General features: G+C 47.3%; 1 protein-coding gene and 1 non-coding gene across 2 annotated transcripts in view; one reads left to right on the top strand and one right to left on the bottom strand.

Moving 5' to 3' along the window:
- tln2b (talin 2b) overlaps positions 1-25,953 on the bottom strand; it is a 297,300-nt gene that overhangs the window by 42,458 nt on the left and 228,889 nt on the right. The window contains exons 29-40 of the mRNA XM_043680129.1: positions 23,149-23,268; positions 21,887-22,084; positions 19,124-19,263; positions 17,178-17,271; positions 14,610-14,699; positions 14,371-14,493; positions 11,565-11,708; positions 11,308-11,469; positions 9,040-9,180; positions 6,070-6,251; positions 2,880-3,012; positions 333-434 (exon numbers count right to left, since the gene is read on the bottom strand). Of these exons, the coding sequence (XP_043536064.1) occupies positions 333-434; positions 2,880-3,012; positions 6,070-6,251; positions 9,040-9,180; positions 11,308-11,469; positions 11,565-11,708; positions 14,371-14,493; positions 14,610-14,699; positions 17,178-17,271; positions 19,124-19,263; positions 21,887-22,084; positions 23,149-23,268 (1,629 nt within the window). The remainder of the gene's footprint in view (positions 1-332; positions 435-2,879; positions 3,013-6,069; positions 6,252-9,039; positions 9,181-11,307; positions 11,470-11,564; positions 11,709-14,370; positions 14,494-14,609; positions 14,700-17,177; positions 17,272-19,123; positions 19,264-21,886; positions 22,085-23,148; positions 23,269-25,953) is intronic.
- Positions 20,496-20,567, top strand: trnag-ucc. Its single transcript has one exon. It is a non-coding gene; the product is annotated as a tRNA-Gly (tRNA).

Here is a 25,953-nt window from a genome sequence, read left to right as displayed (position 1 = left end):
CTGGAGATGATGGGAGTGAGAGAAGGAGGTATGTTTACACAGAGAGGAATTCCACACAGGGATCAAGAGGTGGTGCGACCAATCTACTCCCTCCGTACCCTGCGGCGGAACATTCTCAAGGGACCGTACGTTTAGGATTGAGAGGGAGAGAAATATCTTCAACTCATAGGATCGTAAATCTTCATAATTCTTCACCTCAGAGGGATGCTCAGTTGCTGACAAAGGTTTTTTTCATTGCTCAGAGGATACGGGGAGGAGGGAGGAGATCAACCACGATCTTATTGGCCGACGAAGCAAGGTCTTGGAGGGCTGAATGGCCTCCTGTTTCTTACCTTATGGCCGAGCTGTGCAGCTTCTCCTCGAGCTGCTGTGGTGATCGGGTCGATCAGGTGTCCGATCTCCTGCACGGTGGAGCTCATCTGTTCCTGCAAGGCCTGATGGACAGAGAACAATCTGGAAAAAAGGCGTTTACAGCAGAGAGCAGAAAACAGGCCAAACATTTGAGGGCAGTTTCCGTTTCGAGGTAACTTTGGTCGGCCCAAAATGAATATTGGATTGAATTGTAACCCTTCAATCCCACCCCAAATATCCCAGGCGCGGGCTATCCACGTGCTTTCCTCAGACATTCATATCATAGAATCCCCACAGTGTAGAACGAGGCCATTGGGCCCCTCACATCCCACCCAGGCCCCTCCCCTCCATCCCATCCCTGTAACCCTGCATTCCCCATGGCTAATCCCCATAGCCTGCAGATCCCTGCACACTGTGGTGCAATTGGCAATTTAGGCCAATCCACCCTAACCTGCACATCTTTGGATGGTGAGAGAAAACCCATGCAGACACGGGGAGAATGAGACCCTCAGCGTGACCAGGGATGTCTACCTCCATTCCACAAACTGTCGCCACTCCCTGCCTACAGCCCAGTCATTTCCTGTCCATATTCTCATCTTCAGCACATCAACTCTTCCAATGCTTTCTGGGCCAGCCTCCCCTCTTCCACAAGCTCCGGAAACTAAAGACCAGACCTCTGCTGTCCATGCTCTGCTCGCCCAGCACCTTAACCTGCCATCTAGAAGCTACAGTCATTGTCACTGCCTCAGCTATAATCACACAGCACAGCGTGAGGCTGTTCGCTCCATCTACGTCTTGTCAGCTCTGTGACAAGAGCTTTCTAATCAGTCCCATTACCCTACTCTTACCACCTAACCCCCCTGAGGTTTACCTTTTCCCCTCCTACATTTATTTTGAAGTGTTTAGGAACAGTGCTGATAGTCTAAGTCAGGAAACTGTGGAGTGTGCTGATTTGGACTTGTATCACTCTTCTTATATGTTCAAAAGTATATAGTCAGTCGCGACAGATTTCAGGGCAGCTTCAGCTTTTCGGTATGCTCAGTGAGCATGGTAATAAATACAGATATGGCAGTGAAAACTGAATCAAACTCTATCCTTTAATGCATTGCCATCTATCTTGGTTCAGGCAAGTTCCTTCCAACCCTCAATGGATTCCAGCTGAGGCCGGTGTGAGTTCTCACCCCTGCACCACAAAGGACACACAAGCTTGATGGGGAATCGCCAATCTTTCATCGTCGCTGGCTCAAAATCCTGGAAAGCTCTCCCTAAAAGGGGATTGATTCACTCAGTTGGGTAGTTGACTATAGCGTGTGGTGCAGAATAAATCCAACATTGTGGTTTCAATCCCCAGACTAGCTGGTTGTTTATACCTACTCTCCTTACCCCCATTCTGGTGGAGTGGTTACCCCCTACTCACAACGAACTGACCCTCTCAAATGGAGAGAGAGAGATGCTAAGGGTCCTTTGTTGGTTCTCGCACCATACTCTGGCCAACAGCAAGTTTGGTGTATCAACCACCACCATACCATACTGCCTCACCCCCCCACCTCCCATACCGCCCCGCACCCCACCCCCAGCCATATGGACTGCAGCGGTTCCATAATGCATATCACCGCCAACCTCTCAAGGGCAACTAACGATGTGCAATAAATACTGACCCAGCCAGCGACAGCCATGTCCCATGAATGAATAAGAGAGACAATCAAAATCAGATTCTCCTTTTATAAGTTACTATTAATCTGTTAGGGCAGGGAATGTGCTCCAGATGACAGTGAGGACCCTTTCCTCATTCCATTTTCTGCTTCTGCTGCCGATTGTGTTAAATTCATGGTAAATCGTGCATGCTCTCAGATTGCCAACCCTTCAGCCACTGGGCACAGTTTTACTCCACATTTAACAGCAAGACCCCTCACAGTGCTGAACAATCTGGATTGGATACCGTCAGGGGAATAATCCCAGTTTGCCCAGTATCTCCACAGAACTAAAGTTCTTTTAGGCCCAGTATTAATACACTAAATCTCCCTTGCACTCTCTCCATGGCTGCGGCTGGCATTGTCATGTGTCATGCCCAGAACTGAACACGATGCTCGGGCGGTGTGATTTATCGGGTTTAGCAAGCTCTTACGTTTTTACTGCACTTCTCAATATAAAATCCACAATGTTCCAGGTTATCTATCTCCAGCGTTCTTTTTGTGCTAACCCAAAAAACATCCGTTAAACAGAAGCAGATTGCAACTTAAAACACAGCGTAGAATCATAAGCAATAGAAGTGGAGTGGGTCAGTCATAGCCAGAGACACCCGAATCTGTGAATGAATAACAAAAAACCATGCCTCTACAAAAAAGGCAAGAATTTATGAGAAAGCCTTGCAGTGCCTCTCTCGGTATTTTACTGTGTCAATTTGAACAATATTTCAACGCCCAGGTTCAAGTTGCACCTTTCAGACACACATCGGAGACAGAATGCAAGCAATTCCCTCTCTTCCGGAAGGATGTGGAGGTGACACTATGGTGAGTGAAGTATTTTACCTCCAGGGAGATGTCGTCTCTGGTGGGCAGGTTCTGGCTGACTGCTGACAGTGAGGCTTGCTCAATCTCCCGGATGCACTTGTTAATGTTGTCGATGGAGCTGTCACACTCCCGCTGACCTGGAGCCTTGTCCCTTGGGCAGAAAGAGACAGGGTTCGCTCAACAGCAACTCAGCCCAGTACACACCCACCCTGACCAACACCTTCAACGCTCAGCCAATAGTTAGCACTGGATCTTCTGTTAGCCATGCACCTGGCTACATACAACAAATCAGACTGTGGTATTGTATCGTCAGAGCTATTCTTGGATTAACAAACGGAAACAAAGAAATTGCTGGGAAAACTCAGCAGGTTTGGCAGCTTCTGTGGAGAGAGAAAACAGAGGTAATGTTCTGGGTCCAGTCACCTTTCTTCAGGAACGACTGGTGAATTGGAAAATTCAGAGAAGTTCAAATTGTGGGATATGATCTGGGAAAATATAGAATCATTGAATCCTCAACAGTGTGGAAGCAGGCCATTCGACCCATCGAGTCCACACCGACCCTCCGAGGGACACCCCCCCTAGACCCACCCCACTACCCTATCCCTGTCACTCTGCACTTCCCATGGCTAATCCATCTAGCCTGCACATCCCTGGACACTATGGGGCAATTTAGCATGGCCAATCTACATAATTTGCAAATCTTTGGATGGCGGGAGGAAACCAGAGCACCCAGAAGGAACCCAAGCAGGCATGGGGAGAATGTGCAAGCTCCACACAGAGGTTGGAATCGAACCCAGGTCCTTGGCGCTGTGAGGTAGCAATGGTTCCACCACTGAGACACCATACCACCCGAAGGAGGGCAGCTCTCTGCCACCAGCTCTTCAGGGTCCCTTGCCAGGGTGGTGCACCTCTACCATCTCTCCTCCCTCCCCAACCTCCACATCGGGTGGCACAATGGTTAGCACTGCTGCCTCACAGCGCTAGAGACCCGGGTTCAATTCCAGCCTCAGACGACTGACTTGTGTGGAGTTTGCACATTCTCTCCCTGTCTGCGTGGGTTTCCACCGGGTGCTCCAGTTTCCTCCCACAGTCCAAAAATGTGCAGGTTAGGTGAATTGGCCGTGCTAAATTGCCCGTAGTGTTAGGTGAAAGGATAAAATGTAGGGGAATGGGTATGGGTGAGTTGCTCTTCGGAGGGTCGGTGTGGACTTGTTGGGCCGAAGGGCCTATTTCCACACTGTAAGTAATCTAATCTAATCACTCACAGCAGCCTTACCTCCAAAGGACCTGCTTCCTCTCCCTCCCTCCCTCCTACTACATGGAGCCCCCCTCCCCAGAGATGCCTTGTACAGGCCTTCAGCAAAATAAATTCTACCGTGGTCCTCGCCCTACGTCCGACAGGATCACCACCTTCCAGGGATTTCCCTGTGGCAGACACACCCCAATGTCTCCCCTGATGCAGTTGGGCTGGAGTTGAGGGTGAATGGACATGATCAGAGAGAGTCAGGAGAGTGATGCAGACGCACCCAAAACACCAACTTTCAAAACTATGATAGTGAGAGTCTACAGTCATTACATTTCTGTCAGAGTGAAAGGTAGGGCAGGCAGGATTAGAGGATAAAGGATGAATAAAGATATTGAGGTTTTAGCCAAGAATAAAGAAGAATTATATATTAGAAATAAATAACTGGGTTCAAATGAATGTCTTGAAAAATATAAAGAGTGTAGGGACATTCGTAGAGGTAAATCAGGAAAGCAAAGACAGGATATGAGTTAGTCTTGGCAAATAAGGTTAAGGATAATCCAAAGAGACTCTACAAGTACATTAAACACAACTAGAGAGACAGTAGGGCTCCTTAAAGGTCAAAGAGGTTGTCTTTGTGTTGAACCTCAGGAGATGAGAGAGATATTAAATGAATATTTCACATCAGTTTTGTTTTTAGCCTGTTGTGCTCCATAGAGATTGGTCCACTTTTGTTTGTCATTTACATGAAATAATTTAAATGAGAATATAGAAAATAAGTTTTCAGATGACATCAAGGTTGGTGGTATAGTGGACAGTGAAGAAGATGAGAAAGAGACATTGATCAATAGGATCAATGGGCTGAAGAGTGGCAGATGGAGTTGAATTTGGATAAATGTGAGGTATTGCATTTTGGTTAAACAAACAAGGGTGGAACTTCTATAACTGGCCAATGAGCTGAGAAGTGGCAGATGGAGTTTATTTCAGATAAACGTGAGGTGCTGCATTTTGGGAAAGCAAATCTTAGCAGGACAGATGGAGTTGAATTTGGATAAATGTGAGGTATTGCATTTTGGTAAAACAAACAAGGGTGGGACTTCTATAACTGGCCAATGAGCTGAGAAGTGGCAGATGGAGTTTATTTCAGATAAACGTGAGGTGCTGCATTTTGGGAAAGCAAATCTTAGCAGGACTTATACACTTAATGGCAAGATCCTAGGGAGTGTTGCTAAACAAAGAGGCCTTGGAGTGCAGGTTCATAGCTCCTTGAAAGTGGAGTCGCAGGTAGATCGGATCGTGAAGAAGGCGTTTGGTATGCTTTCCTTTATTGGTCAGAGTATTGAGTACAGGTCCGGTTTCCTCCCACAGTCCAAAGATGTGCAGGTTAGGTGAATTGGCCATGCTAAATTGCCCGTAGTGTTAGGTAAAGGGGTAAATGTAGGGGAATGGGTGGGTTGCGCTTTGGCGGGGCGGTGTGGACTTGTTGGGCCAAAGGGCCTGTTTCCACACTGTAAGTAATCTAATCTAATCTAAAGCAAGGCCCTGGGCAATGTTGTAGAACCGAGACATTTCAAGACAAGGGGGCATATTTTTCAGGAGAAAGGAAAAAGATTTAAAAAGACCTTTGAAACTTGAGGCAAATTTTATTTTTTTAACACAGAGAGTGGTTCGTACGTAGACTGAACGTCCAGAGGAAGTGGTGGATGTGGATACAGTTGCAGCGTTTAAAAGACGTTTGGGTAAGTAGATGTTTGGAGGTACATGGGCTAAGTGCAGGCAAGGTAGGACTAGTTTAGTTTGGGATTATGGACTATTTGCACCGAAGGGTCTGTTTCCATGCAGTATGACTCGATAACTCTGAGATAGAAAACACCATCTTTGAGAGACACTCTGCAAGTTGAAGGTTTGCAATCAGGAACCTCGGGTACAATTTTCATTCACAAGCAAATTTCGATACTAACTCACCTGATAGAGGTGATGAGGCTTTTAATGGAGTCTGACACTGTACGGGAATGTCCTGCCAGTATGGACCAAGTTGGGGGATCTTTTGGGTTGATAGCAAGCGACCGGGCACTCTTGATGAGCGAGGACGAGCTGTCGAGCATCGAGCAGGCAGCAGCAAGGATTGGTTCCTGGGCCTGAGCGCCCTGTGGGAGGCAACCCACAGCAACATGGAGTGTTAATAGATATTCCAGTCTGGTCAACGCCAGGTCAAGGTAAAATCACCATCGTCTTACCAGATCACAGGGCTGCTTTCTCTCATTACAGAGAGAGAAAGAAACAGAGAGAGAGAGAGAGAGAGAGAGAGGAAGATGGGGAGAGAGGAAGATGGGGAGAGAGGAAGATGGGGAGAGAGGAAGATGGGGAGAGAGGAAGATGGGGAGAGAGGAAGATGGGGAGAGAGGAAGATGGGGAGAGAGGAAGATGGGGAGAGAGGAAGATGGGGAGAGAGGAAGATGGGGAGAGAGGAAGATGGGGAGAGAGGAAGATGGGGAGAGAGGAAGATGGGGAGAGAGGAAGATGGGGAGAGAGGAAGATGGGGAGAGAGGAAGATGGGGAGAGAGGAAGATGGGGAGAGAGGAAGATGGGGAGAGAGGAAGATGGGGAGAGAGGAAGATGGGGAGAGAGGAAGATGGGGAGAGAGGAAGATGGGGAGAGAGGAAGATGGGGAGAGAGGAAGATGGGGAGAGAGGAAGATGGGGAGAGAGGAAGATGGGGAGAGAGGAAGATGGGGAGAGAGGAAGATGGGGAGAGAGGAAGTGAGAAGAACCAATGATGTTTTAACCAGAGGGTCTCCAACTTAGATAATGGAGAATCCTTCATGGTAACCTGGTAGCCAGTGCAGGAATTGAACCTACCCTGCATCTCTGAGTTAACCAACCCCTGCAGGGAGAATACAGTAACTCAGGCTTCATGACGACTGTGAACAAATCATTATTGTAAAATTCCGAACAGTTCTGCAAACTTTCCCTTTCGAAGTCGTATGAATACTAATGAACACTACCTCAACATGGTTTTTACTCCTGTTCAGTCAGTCCACTCTGCAAACACCCTGACCTGAACACACATCAATTCCCATTAACTCAGACAACTTCGGCACAAAGCAGTTAACCCAACGTTGCAATGTATGATGAAACGCTGATGAAGGAAGGAGATGACGTGGTGGCCATAACAGACACAGGAAGGACAGAACCAGTAAGCAAAGCAAAATATTGCAGAAACTGGAAATTTGAAACAAAGGGAGAGAACGCTGGAGAAACTCAGCAGGTCTGGCAGCAACTGGGGAGAGAGAAACAAGTTAATGTTTCAAGTCAGATATGACTCAAAGAAGACGCGAAGGGCAAGTTTGTTTTGTACAGAGTGTGTCTGGAACGCATTGCCAGGGGTGATGGTGGAGGCAGATTTGATAGGGGCATTTAAGGGACTTTTAGATGAGCAAATGAACCTGCAAAGGAAGGGGAGATTTAGACCAAGGCAGAAGTGAGGACCAAGGGCAGGCAGAAGGCATTAGTTTCATTTGGCGCCATGTTCGGCACAACATGTGGGCCCCTGATGCTGCCAGAACCTGCTGGGTTTCTCCAGTGTTCCTGTGCTCTACTGCTCTATCTATGTTTTATGATTCTTCTTCAGAATTGCCGGAAGAGTCATATCAGAGTCGAAACATTACAGAAGGAGGATTGGTGGTATCATCCATTCACATATCAGGGGTCACTGGATAGAAATGGGGAGCTGGACCCATGGTCATTGCCCCTCACTAATTCCCAGGGCTGGCTGCCTCTCTCCTGCTCCCCTCCGTGGGATCAGAACTGATCAAAATCTGGGCCATTCCAGATCAACCATAGCTGATCATCGAAAGTTAGTCATAGAGTCATCAGCACGAGCATCTGAGAAACTGCCTTCCAATTTCTTTGTTGCGAAACATGCTGTGACCCACACAATGCGCTCTCTCTCTCTCATAGAAACCATTCGCTGTCAATAACCATTAGCCCACAGATACATAACGTTTCTCCTTTCTGATCCTGTAATGTGTCTGTGGTTTACATCTGGGACCAGGGATGAAGAGTCATTAATGTTTTACAGCTTGCAAATGGCCCTATTTGCAGTGTTGTAAATTATCAACATTAGCCTTATTCTGTAGAGACCAAATTATTATTTTATTGGTCTGTGCCTTGTAATGCTACTCTGCACAGTCTGACCCGGCAGGAGATGAGTGCCTAGGGGTCAACACTTTCCAGAGCGCTCTGCATTGAGTTTTTTTTTTAATAAACTAATGCTTCGTGTGAGTGACACAGGTCAAAGCTTTCACAGGCATAGTCACAGCCAAACTGAAATTAGGATGTATCTTAAATAATCAATAATTGTACCCTGAAGGGATTACTTGTTTTTCCAATCTTTTGATGAAGGAGTAATGACAGAAGCTCACTCCAGTGAGGGTTTGAAGGTACAAGCCCACATCCCTAGTAAAGCCACTGGGGAATTTAAATTTGGTTAATTAAGTAAATCTGGAGTAAAAAGCCCATCTCAACAACAGTGGTCACAACATTCCTGGAGTTTTAAAAATCCACATGTTTCACTAGTAACTCCAGGCTCTTTGAAATGGCTGAGGAAGCCATTAACCACCTCAGCTCAAGGGCAGCTAGAAGACGGGTGTAAAGTGCTGGCTTTCTCCAGGATCTAGGCTATTTTTTCTCTCATTCTTTCACGGGATGTGGGCATCGCAGGCCCAGGAGGGACAGGTGACTTTGGGCCTACTATCCCCCAAGCTTTCCAACGCTGGGGGCTCTCCCGCGCCTCTGTTGCAGACTCTTGGATGAAGACTGATCGCTGGAGTTGGTCAAGGGTGACATCATCACCTGACGACGAGGATGACGAACCTGAACAACCTGGGCTCAGCACTTCCTGCCTTCCCACCAGCACACGCTTGAGACGAATTACCTCAGCTCCAATCTGGGCCGGGATGCTGACAAACTCAGGGTTGGAGGCAAACGCCGTCAGGTTTTCCACAGCCTCGATTAAAGGGGAAGTGGCTAACCTGCACTTGTCTCGATTCTCTTCGGAGAAGTCACCATCAAGAGCCTGAGAACCAAGGAACAGAAAGAGTGAACACTGCACCAGGTGAGCAAAGACAGATACACGCGTGCGCACACGCGCACACACACACACACACACACAGACAGAATAAGGATAGAGCAACCAGAGATGCTTCATGGAGCACATTGTTCTTAATGAATAACAGTCAAATGCATTGAGTACAAGATGTTGGCATATTTATCACAATATGATTGGGTCAAGGCATCAGCTGAGGGGCAGGGTGGCACGACCTGAAACCATTGTTTCAAGTTGGAGAAGGTTTTACTCATAATGGGCTCCTCTTGGTGGGAGAGACTCATCAAAGGACAACTCTGGTGTATCCATTCCAAAGGCATACGGGTGACACCCATGTTCTGTACAAGAGTGACCCCCACATCCTGTTACAGGGGTGAGACCGATCCTGTTACAGGGGTGAGACCGATCCTGTTACAGGGGTGAGACCCACATCCTGTTACAGGGCTGACTGCACATCCTGTTACAGGGCTGACTGCACATCCTGTTACAGGGGTGAGACCCATCCTGTTACAGGGGTGAGACCCACATCCTGTTACAGGGGTGAGACCGATCCTGTTACAGGGGTGAGACCCACATCCTGTTACAGGGCTGACTGCACATCATGTTACAGGGGTGAGACCCACATCCTGTTACAGGACTGACACCCACATCCTGTTACAGGGGTGACACCCACATCCTGTTACAGGACTGACACCCACATCCTGTCACAGGGGTGACACCCACATCCTGTTACAAGGATGAGACCCACATCCGGTTACAGGGGTGACACCCACATCCTGTTATAGGGGTGACCCCACATCTTGTAACAAGGGTGAGACCCATGAAATCGAAGAGAAAATATTCTGTGCGATGCTGTGGCTTTAAGAAGTGTGTTTTCTCCTGGTATCTGTTAGAGGGAGATTGGGGGACCGGTGCCAATGGGTCTATGAGAAGGTAAACAATTTGTGAAGCCTTGGGTTCTACAAGTTGGAACAATAGAAGCAGCCTGGCTGGGTGTGGTCAAGCTTCCACCAATAGAACCAGAGATTTTAGGTTTAGCTTTCAGCAGTTGCTGTTGGTGTCTTGGAGAGATAGAAGCTATTTCTTCGCCCTCTTGGTTATAGCTGAAAGCTGGGGGCTCACTACTGCAGTTACAGGTGAGACAATCTGATTTCTGGAATTTGCCTTTTGTCAAGTAGGTGGTATCTTGGACAGTGAGGAAGATTGTCAGAAATTGCAGCAGGACTTTGATCACCTCAGGAAATAGCAAATAGAGTTTAATATAGATAAGTGTGAGCTCTTGTATTTTGGAAAGTCAAATCAAGGTAGGGGTTTCACAGTACATGGTAGGGCCTTAAGGAGCGTAGTGGAAGAGAGGGATCTTGGAGCTCAGGTGGACAGTTCTCTGAAAGTGGAGTCCCAGGTAGACAGGGCAGTGAAGAAGGCTTTTGGCACACTGGCCTTCATCAGTCAGGGCACTGAGTATAGAAGTTGGGAAGTTATGTTGCAGTTGTACAAGACGTTGGTGAGACTGCACTTGGCATATTGTGTTCAGTTTTGATCACCTTGCTATAGGAAGGATGTTATTAAGGATGTTGCCAGGACTCAATCGTCCGAGTTATAGGGAGAGGTTGGACAAGCTTGGACTTTTTATCTTTAGAGCTTAGGAGACTGAGCGGGGCAAATTTTACAAAAGTGTATAAGATCATGAGTAGCATGGATAGGGTCAGTGCACTCAGTCTTTTTCCCAGGGTTGGGGAATCGAGGACTAGACGGCATTAGTTTAAGGTTAGAGGGGAAAGAATAAGAGGGAACCTGAGGGGCAACCTTTTTACAGAGAGAGTGGTATGCATATGGAATGAGCTGCTGGTGGAAGTGCTTGAGGTGGGTACATTAACAACATTTGAAAGGCATTTGGAAAAATATATGGATAGGAAAAGTTTAGAAGGAATTGGACCAAGTGCAGGGAAATGGGGTTAGCGTGGATGGCAAGGACCAGCTTAGGCCGAAGGGCCTGTCTCTGTGTTGTAGGACTCTATGAACCAGAACAATGGCGTAAACAGTGGAAGAGTCAGCTCCCCAATGGGGACACACACGACAGCAGTCACACACGGTTACCTTGATGGTCTTCACCAGGTTGGCGGTGCTATTGGCAACTTCCTTGGCCGACTGGACAAAGTGTCGCTTGGCAACCGGGTTGGCGGTTTTGGAGGAGGCGATCCGGCAGGCGTTGCACAATGCCGAAGTGTGTTTGGCGACGATGGTAGCAGCAGACAGCACCTGCACGATGAGAGTTACGCATTACCACGGACGCCGAACCCAAACAGGAGCAGCAACTGACCTTTCGCCAACATTGCTGTGCCCCGCCCTTTTACCTGTGACGGACTACTTGCTGGATCCACCAGATTCTGACACGCCATCTGGATTGCCTGATTGGCCCGAGCAAACTGGATGGGATCCACTAGCCCCTGGTGCCCAGCTTGGCTGTTGGGATCAGATATCCCAACCAGGTAACCAGCCTGCATGAAGGGAGATGTAATAAAACTCAGTAAAGAGTTGGATTGACAATGTGTTGGTATCCCAACCCATCCTCACAGCTAACTTTGAGTGCAATGGAGTTCTTAAGTATCGACAATTTAAAACAAAGACCTGCAGATGGGGCGTGGGGTGGCATGGTGGCTCAGTGGTTAGCACTGCTGTCTCAGCGCCAGCGACCCGGGTTCGATTCCTGCCTCAGGCGACTGTCTGTGTCCCCGTGTCTGCGTAGGCTTCCTCCAGGTGCTCCGGTTTTCTCCCATACTTCAATGATGTGCAGGTTAGGTGAATTGGCCAGGCTAAATTGCCCATAGTGACTGACAGGTGCATTAGTTAGGGGTAAATATAGGCTAGGGGAATGGGTCTGGGTGGGTTACTCTTCGGAGGGTCGGTGTGGACTTGTTGGGCAGAAGGGCCTGTTTTCACACTGTAGGGAATTTAGTCAAAAGATGCTAGAAATCAGAAACAAAGACAGAAAATTGCTGGAGAAACTCAGCAGGCCTGGCACCATATGTGGATAGAAAGCATACTCTGCTTTCTCTCCACAGGTACTGCCAGACCTGTCAGGTTTCTCCAGCAGTTTCTGTTTCCATTGAGCCTTGAGTTGCTTTCAGACAGTTTGAGTTATACTTTTTGGGATGTGATGAGGTCAGCTCTTGTATCTTATGTTACTCGCATGGATTGAGGATGAAACCTAGCCCTGGCTGAGCCATGCTCCCCTTTGCACAATGCTGGCCAATTTGCACTCTCAGTTCCCAAAGCAACATTCAATGATCAGTCGTACTCATGTAGGAATGGGACAACAAAAAGATCAAGAGGTGGCTCTCTATCCCAGAGAATTGTGGAGTTTGCCATCTTGTGTGCTAATGCCAAGAAGCTGTATTCTGTTTACACACGTTTACACTGCTGGGCGTGTTTTGTGGTTGGAGTAGAATTCATCTCGAACGAGTGATCAGTCCCACAATACATTCTATTCCAGCAGCTTTGACCACTTCAGGAGTGAGAACTGGAGCGAGGTTATAGGAGAGGAATTTCCCATCTTCCGAACTGGCCTGGCCTGGGACTTTATTGGCATTTCTGTCTCTGCAGGAAATCACATGGTTTTCAATGGCGTGTCTACCTGCGTGCATGTGTGTGTGTTTGTGTCTGCGTGTGCGCGTGTTTGAGTCTGTCTGCATGTGTGTGTCCGCGTGTGTATCTGCGTGTGTCTGTGTGTCCACGGGTGTCTGTGTCTGCGTGTGTGTCTGCGCATGTCTGTCCGCGTGTGTCTGTGTCCGCGTGTCTGTGTGCGTCCGCGTGTGTGTGCGTGTCCACATGTGTCTGTGTCTGCGTGTGTCCGCGTGCATCTGTGTGTCCACGTGTCTATGTCTGCATGTGTCCGTGTGTGTCTGTGTATGTCTGTGTGTCCGTGTGTGTCTGCGTCTGCGTGTCTGTGTGTGTCCCTGTGTGTCTGTGTCTGCCCGTGTGTGTGTGTGTGTTGCAAAGAATAAAGCTTCCTTGTTGTGTAAGGGAGGCTGAACAGTTTCCAAAGTCTTCTCCTGTCTATGGATTTTTTTAACTCATTTGTGAGACGTGGGTCTCACTGCTGGGCATAGGATTTATTGCCCATCCCCAGTTGCCACTTGAGAAGGTGGTAGTGAGCTGCCTTCTTGAATCGCTGCAGTCCACCTGCTATAGGTCGAAGCACAATACTCTTAAGGTGGGAATTCCAGGATTTTGACACAACAACACTGAGGGAGGGTGACATATTTTCAAGTCAGGATGGTGAGTGACTTGGAGGGGATCTTAGAGGTGTGGCTTAGGGGTGTGGCTTAAATAGTTACAGAGAAATGCCAGATCACTTTTCTAACCGGGGAAGGGGGTGACAAAGTGTTGCCTTATAGACCTGGATTCGATTCCAGCCTCGGGAGTTTGCACTTTCTCCCCACGTCTACATGGGTTTCTTCCCTTGTCCAAAGATATGCAAGTTGGGTGCATTGGCCGTGCAAAATGCTGGGCTACAGGAATTGGTTCAGGTGCTGAACTGAATGGCATGCTCTTTGGAGGATTAGCACAGATCCGATGGGCCAAATGGCCTCTTTCTGCACTGCAGTGATTCGAAGATTCTCACCCATCATAAGCAGTTTGCTGGGGTAGTGAATACTGGAAGACAGTAAGTGGCTCGATACAGCTTTAGTAAAATAGACCAAACAATGCTGGGCAGGTTTCATCACTCCAAAAGCAGATTTGATGATTCTGCGACTTTGCTGTCTATTCCATGCTTCACTTTCGATGATGGAATCGACCCCAGATTAGATTTCAGCCTCGGGCGACTGGAGTTTGCACACACTCCCCGTGTCTGTGTGGGTTTCCTCTGGTTTCGTCCCGCAGTCCAAAGATGTGCAGGTTAGGGTGAATTGGCCATGCTAAATTGCCCATAGTGTTCAGGGATGTGTAGGTTAGGTGCATTGGTCAGGGGTAAATGTCGAGGATTAGGGTAGGGGAATGGGTCAGGGTGGGTTACTCTTTGGAGGGTCAGTATGGATTTGTTGGGCTGAAGGGCCTGTTTCCACACTGTAGGGATTCTATCCTATGAAAGCTCCTCTCTCAGAGGGGGAGTCATGCTCATCTCAAGCTGCGACGGTGAGTTGAGAGACCGATGCCCACCTGAGCCGCTGCCTCTGTCAGACCACACAGTGCCTTGGAGGCGATGCCAACAGATTCCCCGAACGCCGGAAGATCGCCAGTCTTGGCTTTCTGAGAGATCCCAGTCATAGCCTCTCCGAGGACCTGAACAGCCAGAGAGAACGGGAAAAGGGGAAATATTGGAAAAGTGCCATGAGAGATGGTGCAGAGTGTCACAAACCAAATTTTCCCAAATCGCTCCCGAGGGAGCCTTGACCTACCTTGGAATTCTCCATCACACTCTCAATGCAGTCAAAGTAGGAGAGGTCACTGACAGGGTCATTGGGATTTTCCAGCATGCCTTTGACAGTCTGCAAACATTTCCAAAATTACAAGTTAGTGAATCTGCACCACAACTTTACCAGCCAATGCCGGAGCTAACTAGCGAACTAACTAACTGGCTGACTTTTAGAAACTTCAGGCATGTCCCTCTACATAAAAAAAGTCCTTCACATAATTCATCTCAGTTTCCTTTCCAGGTGACTGGAAAATGAGAGGCTTCACTGACACCCAACAGTGGAATTGTCTCATGTCGCACCTACAGAAGTGTGCAGAATCTAACACATGCCCTACACCCTGTGTGGACATGGAGCTGCAGTGGAGCTTATCTCAGGTAATAGAACAACACAGCACTGAAAGAGGTCATTCAGACCATCACATCAGCGCTGTCTCTTTTAAAGAGCTCGCCAATTATTATTCCCTTTTGAGTGCTTATCCCAGTCTCTTTGGACTTATTATGGCAACTGCTTCTCCTGCTCTTAAAGGCACTACATTTCAGATTTGCTCACTAAATAATTTCATCTCATTTTGACCTGGTTCTTTCACCAAATCTGTGTCCACTGGTTATAGAGTCTTCTGCCACTGGAAATGCTTTCCATTTATTTACTCTGCCAGAATCTTTCACAATCCTGACCAATTCAAAGTTAAAAATCACACAACACCAGGTTATAGTCCAACAGGGGTTGAATTGGAAGCACTAGCTTTCGGAGCGCCGCTCCTTCATCAGGTGATAGTGGACTGATCTAGTGTGCTTCCAATTAAACCTGTTGGACTATAACCTGGTGTTGTGTGATTTTTAACTTTGTACACCCCAGTCCAACACCGGCATCTCCATATCTTGACCAATTCAAACTCTGTTAAGGCTCTTCCTCCTGGGAGAACAATCTCTGTTCTAGATCCTCTGCCCTGGTATTATGCTGCAAAATCTCCTCTCATCCAAAGGACTTAGCACCCTTGTTAAAATCTTACTCCAGCTGGCATCTAACCTGTGATTTCTCAAGAGTTAGCATCACCTCCTTCCTTCTGTACTCAATGCCTTTGCTTTTCTAAAAGTATCCTTTCAGTGGATGCTAGGAGCAAAGCCCATCTCTAATTATCTTTGAACAGAGTGAGGCCATTTCAGAGCGTAGTTTATTAGAGGACAGAGGTTTAAGGTGAGATTTAAGAAGGACCTGAAAGGTAACTTTTTCATGCATAGACTGGTGCGTGTATGGAACAGGCTGCCAGAGGAAGAGGTGGTGTTGGGTAAAATTACAACATTTAAAAGACATCTGGATGGGTCGATGAACAGGAAGGGTTTTAAAGTGATATAGACCAAGTGCTGGCAAATGGGACTACGTCAGATTGGGATAGAAACATATGGGATAGGAGCAGGAGGCGGCCATTCAGCCCTTCGAGCCTGCTCCGCCATTCATAGCTGATCGTCCAACTCAATAGCCTAATCCTGCTCTCCCCCCATAGCCTTAGATCCCATTCGCCCCAAGTGCTACATCTAGCTGCCTCTTGAATACATTCAATATTTGGAGATCAACTACTTGCTGTGGTAATGCATCCCACAGGCTCACCACCAGACATCTGGTCGGTGTGGATGAGTTGGGCTGAAGGGTCTGTTTCCGTGCTGTATGACTCCAAGCACAATGCTGTGGTTCTGGGGTCATGCGTAGGCCAGACTGGCTAAGTATGGCAGACTTCCGTCGCTAAAGATGAACTAGATGGATTTTTACAAGCAATGACAGCTGTCATGGTCACAATGATCGGGATTAACATGTTTTTTTCATGGTTCAAACTGAATGAAGGAACTGAAATTCCGCCAGCTGCTGAGGTAGGATCTGAGGCCTCGCAGCAATAATCTGGATCTCTGGATTGTTAACCCAGAGACCGTCATCCCACCGAGCTTCTACTGCCCAGAGAGCTATCCATTGAGGGTTCACTGACACAACTGTGGGGACTTTGATTAAAAACCCAACATTTAATCTCCTGCATTGTACATTCAATGTATTAGTTAGCTGCTGGGATTTAGCATCAAAAAGTGTGGTGTTGGAAAATCACAGCTGGTCAGGCAGCATCCGAGGAGCAGGAGAGTCGACATTTCGAGGATAAGCTCTTCATCAGGGTCCTGATGAACAGCTTATGCTCAAAACATCAATTCTGCTACTTCTCAGATGCTGCCTAACCAGCTGTGCTTTTCCATCACTACACTTTTTGATTTCCAGCATCTGCTGTCTTCACATTCTCCCTCTGGGATTTAGCTGCCAGTTGAGTTGACCGTGTAAAATCCATCTCAATCTTGGCTGCGAAATCTTAAGCCATTTTATGGATCCAAATCTCAGCACTATCTACCAAGTTATGAAATTTATACGTTATTCGTGCCACGGCGAAATAGTTCACCCCACCCGACCTGCTCTCTTGGTAAGATTACTCGATGGAGGAGCAGGTAGTGAAATGGATTAACATCCACGATGTGAAAGAGCTGGGTGGATGGGGTGTCGGAGTTTGGTTTCAGCCAGTACCTCGAGTTCTCGGAGAGCGTTGTCACATTCCTTCTGCCCAGGAGCCTGCTGGGTGCAGAGTGTAATCAGCTGGTTGATGCTCTCGGTAACAGCCCTGGAAGATATCAGATACACCTTCTGTTAAATTAACACTTCAACACCTCTTCAACCAGGCTCGCTTTACTAACTTTGACACAAGACGAATTCGCACCTTTCAGGACAACCCAAAGTTATTCCCGCCCTCAGTCATATATTCCTCATGGGTGTCCTGTTGCCAACCCTGAAACCTGGCAGCACATTTGCACAGCACGCTTCCACAAGAATAATCTGACAAAGGCAACATTAGACAATAGCCTGCTCCCTCCACCCCCCCAACACTGTCCTTCATGCCCACTGAATGGTTGACAGATCAACCATTGGTCAAGACTCAAGGGAGAACCTCTGCCCACCTCCCTTCATCCTTCTTCCAAATCGTGGCCAGTCTTGCGGACCTTTGGCTTAATGTCTCCTCTGAAAGAGTGACAGAATCATTACAGTGCAGGCAGAGACCACTCTGCCCATTGGGTCTGCTCCAGCTCTATATTCTACTGCTGAATTCCTGCCTTTACCCCCATAGCCTGCACACCATTGATGTCCAAAAAAAAACAGCCAATTCCCTTTTCAATTGAACCTGCCTCCACCACACTTCCAGGAAGTGCCTTCCACACCCTAACTACCGTATATACTCATGTATAGGTCAACCCTTTTTTTTTGGCCAAAAAACCTTTTACCGTCCATATATCTCATGTATTAGTCTACTCTACTATATCGCATTAAATCACATACATTCATTCACACCAGTAGCTTTACTCATCGCTCTGTGTTTACTATATCACATTCCGATTCATTTATTCCTAACTCTAACTTACTGCACTTGGTTTACTACAGCACGTTTTGAGTCATTCATTCAGACCGGTACTAAGTCTATCAGTACTTATCACACTTTATTCACTATACATCCAAAAGTTAATATCGTTAAAATGTTAATCATTTTAATTGTGCCATTATATCTGAATAAAAGTGAGATGTATTAGCTACATACCGGTATATCTTTAATTCTTTGGCAAATGTGTTAATGTTGTTGAGGTTCATAACATGAGGGAGTAAGTGGGAGGGAAAGGGAAGAATTTGGTGGGAAAGTTCCAGATGCTAACACATTCAGAATTTAAGAAATGTTTCATTTTAAGTGTGCCACTATACCAGGCCATGACAATGTTGTACAATGTGACTTTGCAGGATTTCAATGAATCTTTGACATGTTCAATTTTCGTACCGGTCTCTTGCTTTTATCCGGTAGTTACCTTGACCGTAATTCATGGCGTTTTTCTCCCTTACCCGGGATTAGTTGTGCGATCAAATCAACGTTTGCTAATAAAATGGTATTTTGAACTGCAGTGTGAATTGCAGCTCCTCAAAACTTGTGCCCGTGTATTAGTCGACCCCCTAATTTCAGCTATAAAAAAAGTCTTCAAAATTTGACCTATACATGAGTATATATGGTACTCACTGAATGAAAAAGGCTTTCTCTCACATCAGTGTTGCTTTGTTTACACGTTACTTTATATCTACTCCCTTTTCTTTTGGATAAGCAGGAACAGTGTCATCCTATCCATTCTGTCTAGGCCACAATTCTGAAAACACGCATCAGATGTCCTCTTGGCCTTCTCATCAGGGAGTGCACTCCCAACGTCTTCAATCTATCCTCACCAATAAACGTCCTCATGCCCTGAACCATTCCAGTATGCCAATGTCTCCGCTTTCGGTGCAGGGCTCCCAGCCGTCTGGATTTTGTGCTCAGTTGACTAGAGTGAGGCTTATACCCATGACCGACTGACTCAGAGGCGAGTGCGCTACCCACTGAGCCACAGCTGACTGGGGTGGGGTGAGGAGGCTCAAATCCTGGCTAAGTGAAGCACAATGGTCCTTACCGGGCAGCTGCTGCCAGGAGATTCTTTGCATTGGGTGCAGCAGAATCAACAGACAGCGACTTGGCAGCGAGGAGCAGTTTGCTGGAAGCCATGGAGATATTCTTCAAGTTACCAATGACCTGGATCTGACCCTCCTTTGTCTGTGGGGAAAAAAGACAAAGTAAAACACTTAATAGCTCACGTTGTTGTTCTGAACAGGCAGACTGTCCCTCTCAATTGTCTTTTGTTCCACCCCACACACAATACTGGGCTGTGTCAAAGGAAGCAGCCTTCAAAATGAAAGAAAGGGGAAAGCGATGGCAGAGTGGCATTATCATATTAATCGAGAGGCCCGGGTTCGAATCCCACCATGGCAGATGGCGGATTCTGAATTCAATAAAAATCTGGAATTAAGAGTCTAATGATGACCATGAATTCATTGCCAATTGTTGGGAAAAACCCATCTAGTTCACTCATGTCCTTTAGGGAAGGAAACCGTCATCTTTACCATTAGTTCTGGCCTGTGTGTGACACCAGACCCACAGCAATGTGGTCGACTCTTAACTGCCCTCTGGGCAATTAGGAATGGGCAATAAACACGGACAGTGCAGAAAGAGACCACTCTGCCCATTGGGTCTGCTCCAGCTCTATTATTTCCTGTCAACCTCCTGCCTTGTGCTCCATTGCCAGTGATACCCATGTCCAGTGAATGAATAAACAAAAAAACACTGGGGGCAGCTGACATGGTGAAATTTTCCACATCCACATGGAGATTTTAGAAGGGTGAGGTGAGGTGGTGTTGGGGAGGCTCAGCCTCTGACATCTCCAGGTGCTGGAGAGAACTTGAGCAAGCCCAGACAAAGGGGATAGCCAAATCTCCTGTGCCTAAAGTTGGCGTTTTATCTGCTCGGGCACCTGTGGTGAGCTATGAAGAATGCAACCGCAAAAAGGAAAACTTTCCCCTTGGAAATTTCTCCTGCTTTTAGACGACTCCACGCTCTGTTTCAAAAGAAAAAGCCAGCATTCTGCCATATCTCCCTGCTGGGTGTTCGAAAAGGCCATCCAATCAATCACATTCTTTCCCGGCGTCCTTAAGTAATGACCCAAATCCCTGTTGGAAGTTATTATAGAATTACTTCCATTACCTCCGCGGCCTGTGCATTCCTGGCCATAACAGCTCACTGTCTGAAGTAAATCTCTCTCTCCCACCAGCTTCTCCCCAGATAGCTGCAGTCTGCCCGTCCCTGCACAATGGGAATCAATGGACGCTCATGATGCAGAATCAGACAGTGGGTGGGGAAGGGGTTGGGTCAGGGGCCAATGTACGTCCATCTGCTCAGAATCACAGGGTGCAGGGATTCTGGAATCCACATTACAGGAAGGATGTAGCAGGGCAGTGGTGGTATAGTGGTGAGCATAGCTGCCTTCCAAGCAGTTGACCTGGGTTCGATTCCTGGCCATCGCACTGTTGCTGTTTTAAACCGACATTGAAAGGAAATCACCCCCCCGATAAAATGAGAACTTGAATGTTTCGTTCTGTGGTAAAACGGATCTATCAGATAGGAACGATGTGAACGCACTGGAGATGGTGCAGAGGAGGTTTACCAGGAAGTTGCCTGGGCTGGAGAGTCTCAATCATGAAGAGGGATTGGACAGACTAGGGCTGTTTTCCTCGGAGCAGAGGGGACTGAGAGGGGACATGACTGAGATGTGTAAAATTATGAGGGGTAGGCAGGAAGAAACTTTTCTCCCAATGGAGGGAGCAATGAGCAGGGACATCGATTTAAGGAAAGGGGCAGGAAGAAACGTGAGGAAAATGTTTTCCCCAGAGGGTGGTGGGAATCTGGAACTGACTGCCTGTTAGGGTGGGAGAGGCAGAGACCCTCATCACATTGAAGATACTTGCGATACCAAGGCTAGTGGACCAAATGCTGAAAAATGGGATTAGATCAGTGAGGTGGTTGTTTCTGACCGATGCAGAATCAATGGGCTGTAGGGCCATTTTCTAGGCTGTATTACTCAATGGAGGCAAGTGAGAGATAGGTTCTCTCTTTAATGTGAACTCCAAACACCACAATCTTTCACTCCAACTGAGGGGGAAGAGCTGATTCGTATATGATCCTTGTGACTCCGGGCAAGGGTTTAATTCTGCATCCGATGAGGACACAGCCCCGTGCCCTTGAACTGTCTCCAATTCAACACAAACCAAGGGACTCTTGGATTGAGGGGTGGAGAACGCTCTATTGTCTGTTTGGGAGATGGTTCCCTGAGAGATTGGTGTTGTGGTGACTGAGAGAATTGCTGCATTTGGCACTCTGCTCCACACTTCGACCGAGAGGAGAACCATTTTGATGACCATTATCAGCATAACAATTCCAATATTAAATAGCCCACTGTGCGGAGTGCAATCATAGAGGCTCAGAGATTCCTATCAATGTTGTCACTTAAATGTGGGTCTCCCCCTCTCTGAAAGTAGACTCCTCCCAATAATGAGGGTTAGCATAATCTAGGCACTTCAAGAAAAATGCCTAGGGCATTCTGACTGAACTCCATTTGGTGGTGGGACCGTTACCACATTCAGTTGGGAGTCTGGATAAGTTTACCATCACTAAAGATCATTCATTGGGATTTTTACAACAAGAGGTAATTTTAGTGAAAGCAGCCAGACCTTTAACCCAATTTTCCAACCTGCCATGTTGGATTTCGACTCACGTCTTCTGGATTAACCGCTAGGCCATACACCTTACCTGAGCCTCACACCTTCTGCTAGGCCATACACCTTACCTGAGCTTGTCCAGCCATTTCAATGCCCGCATCCAGAAACTCATCAAAATCTTCACTGAATTTGCCGGAGGCAGCGGCCAATTGCCTGCTGGTCCCTCGTGAGGCGTGTACCACCTCCCCCGCTGACTGATTCAGCCCTGCAGCCGCTTGATTCAACTCACTCTGAGCCTCCTGAAAACTCTTGGTGCTTGGTGGCAACTGTGGGAGAGGTGAAGGAGAGAGTGATTGATAAGGAAATCGAGAGAGAGAGAGAGGTAGAGAGTGAGAGAGTCTCATTGGTCCCACCTGGATACTTATAAACCTTAGCATCTGAAGTTCACACTCATTCAGAGATATATACACAGACAAAGCACACACTCGTGCAAATACACATTCAAGTAAAGACACACACACACTAAGTGGCACATACAGTGAGACACACACACACACACACACACAGACACCAAGTGAACCCCTTGGCTCTGTAGGCAAATGGGACTAGTTTATTTTTGAATACTGGGCAGCATTGGGCACATCAGGCTTAAGGGTCTGTTTCCATGCTGCAGACCTCCAAGTGACACACACACACACACACACACACACACACAGAAAACACACTCAGACACAATAACATATACTGTAAGACACACACAAGTGCATATGGACACACTCACAGACGGTGTGAGATTGAGTGAGTCCCACAGAGTGATGGGCAAACACTATTGGAAACCCATGGTGCCAGGACTGTGAACCTGTTGAACTGGGTGGCTTTGCCTTGTAATGACAGAGCTAGCGATGTCATGATTTTGGATGAGGGTGAGAGTTATCAGCGTGGTATGTTACTGACCAACGGGCAGCAGTAAATCAGGAATGCTATGACAAACAACAGGAATCTACTTTTTGAATGAGACTGCGGCTTATCAGCTATACAACACAGTGGGGTGGTGTGATAAGTCTAAGATTAATCTTATCAGCTATACAACACAGTGGGGTGGTGTGATAAGTCTAAGATTAATCTTATTTGGGTCTTCTATGAATATGGGCCATGGCTCTGTGCGTGAAATATATGATACTCGCTCAGCTCTGCTATCCTTTCATACTCCGTGCTCATTCAGTACAAGATTCCAGGATAAGACAGTTCTAGCTGCATTTTTACAGTGAACAGGAGGATTTCATGGATGGAGATTGAGCAAGAGACTCTGGCTCAGTTGTCTCGATCATCTCCAAGTCTTTGATTGGGTCTTGGGTAGATTTAATGAAGGAAAATAATGATCAAAGCTTACCAAGTCAACCAGCAACTTTTTGCTGGATTCTCCAATGCTTTTAAGTGCCATGTCCACATCCTTCTGTCCCGGCAAACAGTTCACACAGTTGTTCAACGAATGGGAGACCGACTTAGCCACCTTGAGAAAAGGAAGGAGCAACGTTGACACAATTGGAATTGTTCAACACATTGACTGTCTCAAGCGGAGTCCGATTCGATGACCTGTTGGAGGGCAGCGGTCAATGCTGAGGGGACGACCCTCTGAATGGAAATTCAAGATTCCAACTGATAGCAGGGTGAGAGGAGACAGTGCCACTTGAAGGTAAGTGGTGAAGGAGTCCAAACAACCTGAATTTATGTAGCACCTTTAATGCAATGGAACACTGACAGCAGCGAAGATGAGGCTAAGCCACCCATTTGGGAAAGCAGTGAGAGCGTTAAATGACAAAGATTGAAGATCAAGAAAGAGAAAGAGATTGAGAGGCAGAGGGGTTGAGGGAAGAATTTCCAAAGCATGGGGCCTAGGCGGCTGAAGTCAGGGCCACTGATGGTTCAGTAGGGATGGTCAAGAGGCCAGAATTAAAAGAGCACAGAGATGGGGGCGGCACGGTGGCTCAGTGGTTAGCACTGCTGCCTCACAGCACCAGGGTCCCAGGTTTGATTCCCGCCTCAGGCGACTGTCTGTGTGGAGTTTGCACATTCTCCCTCTGTCTGCGTGGGTTTTCTCTGGGTGCTGAGCATTCCAAACATGCTCCTGAACATTCCAAAGATGTTCAGGTCAGGTGAATTGGCCATGCTAAATTGCTCATATTATTCGGTGCATAAGTCAGAGGGAAATGGGTCTGGGTGGGTTACTCTTTGGAGGGTTGGTATGGACTAGTTAGGCTGAAGGGCCAGACCATGGCAACATGACGCCTGGAGGAAGAGTGCCTCATCTTCCGCCTAGGAACCCTCCAACCACAAGGAATGAATGCAGATTTCTCCAGCTTCCTCATTTCCCCTCCCCCCACCTTATCTCAGTCCCAACCCTCGGACTCAGCACCGCCTTCTTGACCTGCAATCTTCTTCCTGATTTCTCCGCCCCCACCCCCTCTCCGGCCTATCACCCTCACCTTAACCTCCTTCCACCTATCGTATTCCCAACACCCCTCCCCCAAGTCCCTTCTCCCTACCTCTTATCTTAGCCTGCTTGGCACACCCTCCTCATTCCTGAGGAAGGACTTATGCCCGAATTGTCGATTCTCCTGCTCCTTGGATGCTGCCTGACCTGCTGCGCTTTTCCAGCAACACATTTTTCAGCGCTGAAGGGCCTGTTTCCTCACCGTAGGGAATCTAATCTAATCTCAAAGGATTGTAGGGATGTTTAACCACATTTTTCAATTGGAGATCAGTGAGTTTAGGGAAATATTCAGAATTATTTTGAATACAGTAGATAGATTTTGAGGTTCTTTCTTTGATATCAATAATAATAAGGGTCTGAATAAATCAGAATGAATCACAGAAATGGGGTTAGAGAGGCATGTTTTTCGTTACTGACCTGAGTCAAGCTGTGCCTTGCAGCTTGTTGTGCTAACATTGTCCTGTACTGTAGTGGGATCAGTAAGACACAGTGTCCACTCACTCCCGTTATGGAGAATGAACAGATCAGTTTTATTTTAAAGGATAGTAAATGTGTCTGGAGTAAGAAAATGAATGTAAATCCACTCAGACCCTTTCCCAAGGCACAGGTATAGGAAACCCTGAACAGCCTTGACAGGTGGGAGATGGACATGAGGTTACTGACAATGGTCCACAACTGAGGACTGGGGGGCACTCTCTTAAAATTAAGGACAATCCTATTAAGACAGAGATGATGAGAATTTGCTTTCTTTCAGAGGATTGAGCGACTTCGGGACTCTCTGCCTCAGATGATGGCGGAGGTCGGAGGATATTAAGTATTTTTAAAGCTGTAGATTTCTGGAAGGCTGGGGAGGAATTGAAGATTATTGGGGATAGATGAGAATGTGGAATTCTGAACTCAAACAGACCAGTCGTGATCTTAGTGGATTACAGAGCTTGAGGGGCTGAATGGCCTACTCCTGATTTAAATTCTTGTGTAAAGTCCTCACGTACATGGGTCTGATGTAAAGTCACTCACCGTAAGACACAAACTCTGGTGTCGCTCTCTCTCCACAGATGCTGCTGGACTGCTGAGTTTTTTAAAATTCATTTGTGGAATGTGGATGTCGCTGGCTTGGCCAGTATTTATTGCCCGTCCCTAGTTTTCCCTTGAGAAGGTGGGTGTGAGCTGCCTTCTTGAACCACTGCAGTCCACCTACTTTGAATTGACCTGCAATGCCCTTAGGGAGGGAATTCCAGGATTTTGACCCAGCGACAGTGAAGGAACGGCGATATATTTCCAAGTCAGGATGGTGAGTGGCTTGGAGGGGATCTTGATATTCCAATGTATCTGCAGCCCATGACCTTCTGGATGGAAGCGGTTCTGGGTTTGGAAGGTGCTGTTTGGAAGGTTCTGCAGTGCACCTCATAGATGGTACACACTGCTGAATCTGTGCGTTGCTGGAGGAGGGGGTGAATGTTTGTCAATGTGGTGCCAATCAAGCGGGCTGCTTTGGCCTGGATGATGTCAAGCTTCTTGAGTGTTGTTGGAGCTGCACCCATCCAGGGAGTATTCAATCACACTCCTAACTTGTGCCTTGGGGATAGTGGAGAAAGTGAGGACTGCAGATGCTGTAGATCACAGCTGATAATGTGTTGCTGGAAAATCGCAGCAGGTCAGGCAGCATCCAAGAAGCAGGAGAATCGACGTTTCGGGCATGAGCCC

This window comes from Chiloscyllium plagiosum, chromosome 40, assembly GCF_004010195.1.
Source record: "Chiloscyllium plagiosum isolate BGI_BamShark_2017 chromosome 40, ASM401019v2, whole genome shotgun sequence".
Lineage (NCBI taxonomy): Eukaryota > Metazoa > Chordata > Chondrichthyes > Orectolobiformes > Hemiscylliidae > Chiloscyllium > Chiloscyllium plagiosum.
This window is presented reverse-complemented; position numbering and strand designations above follow the sequence as displayed.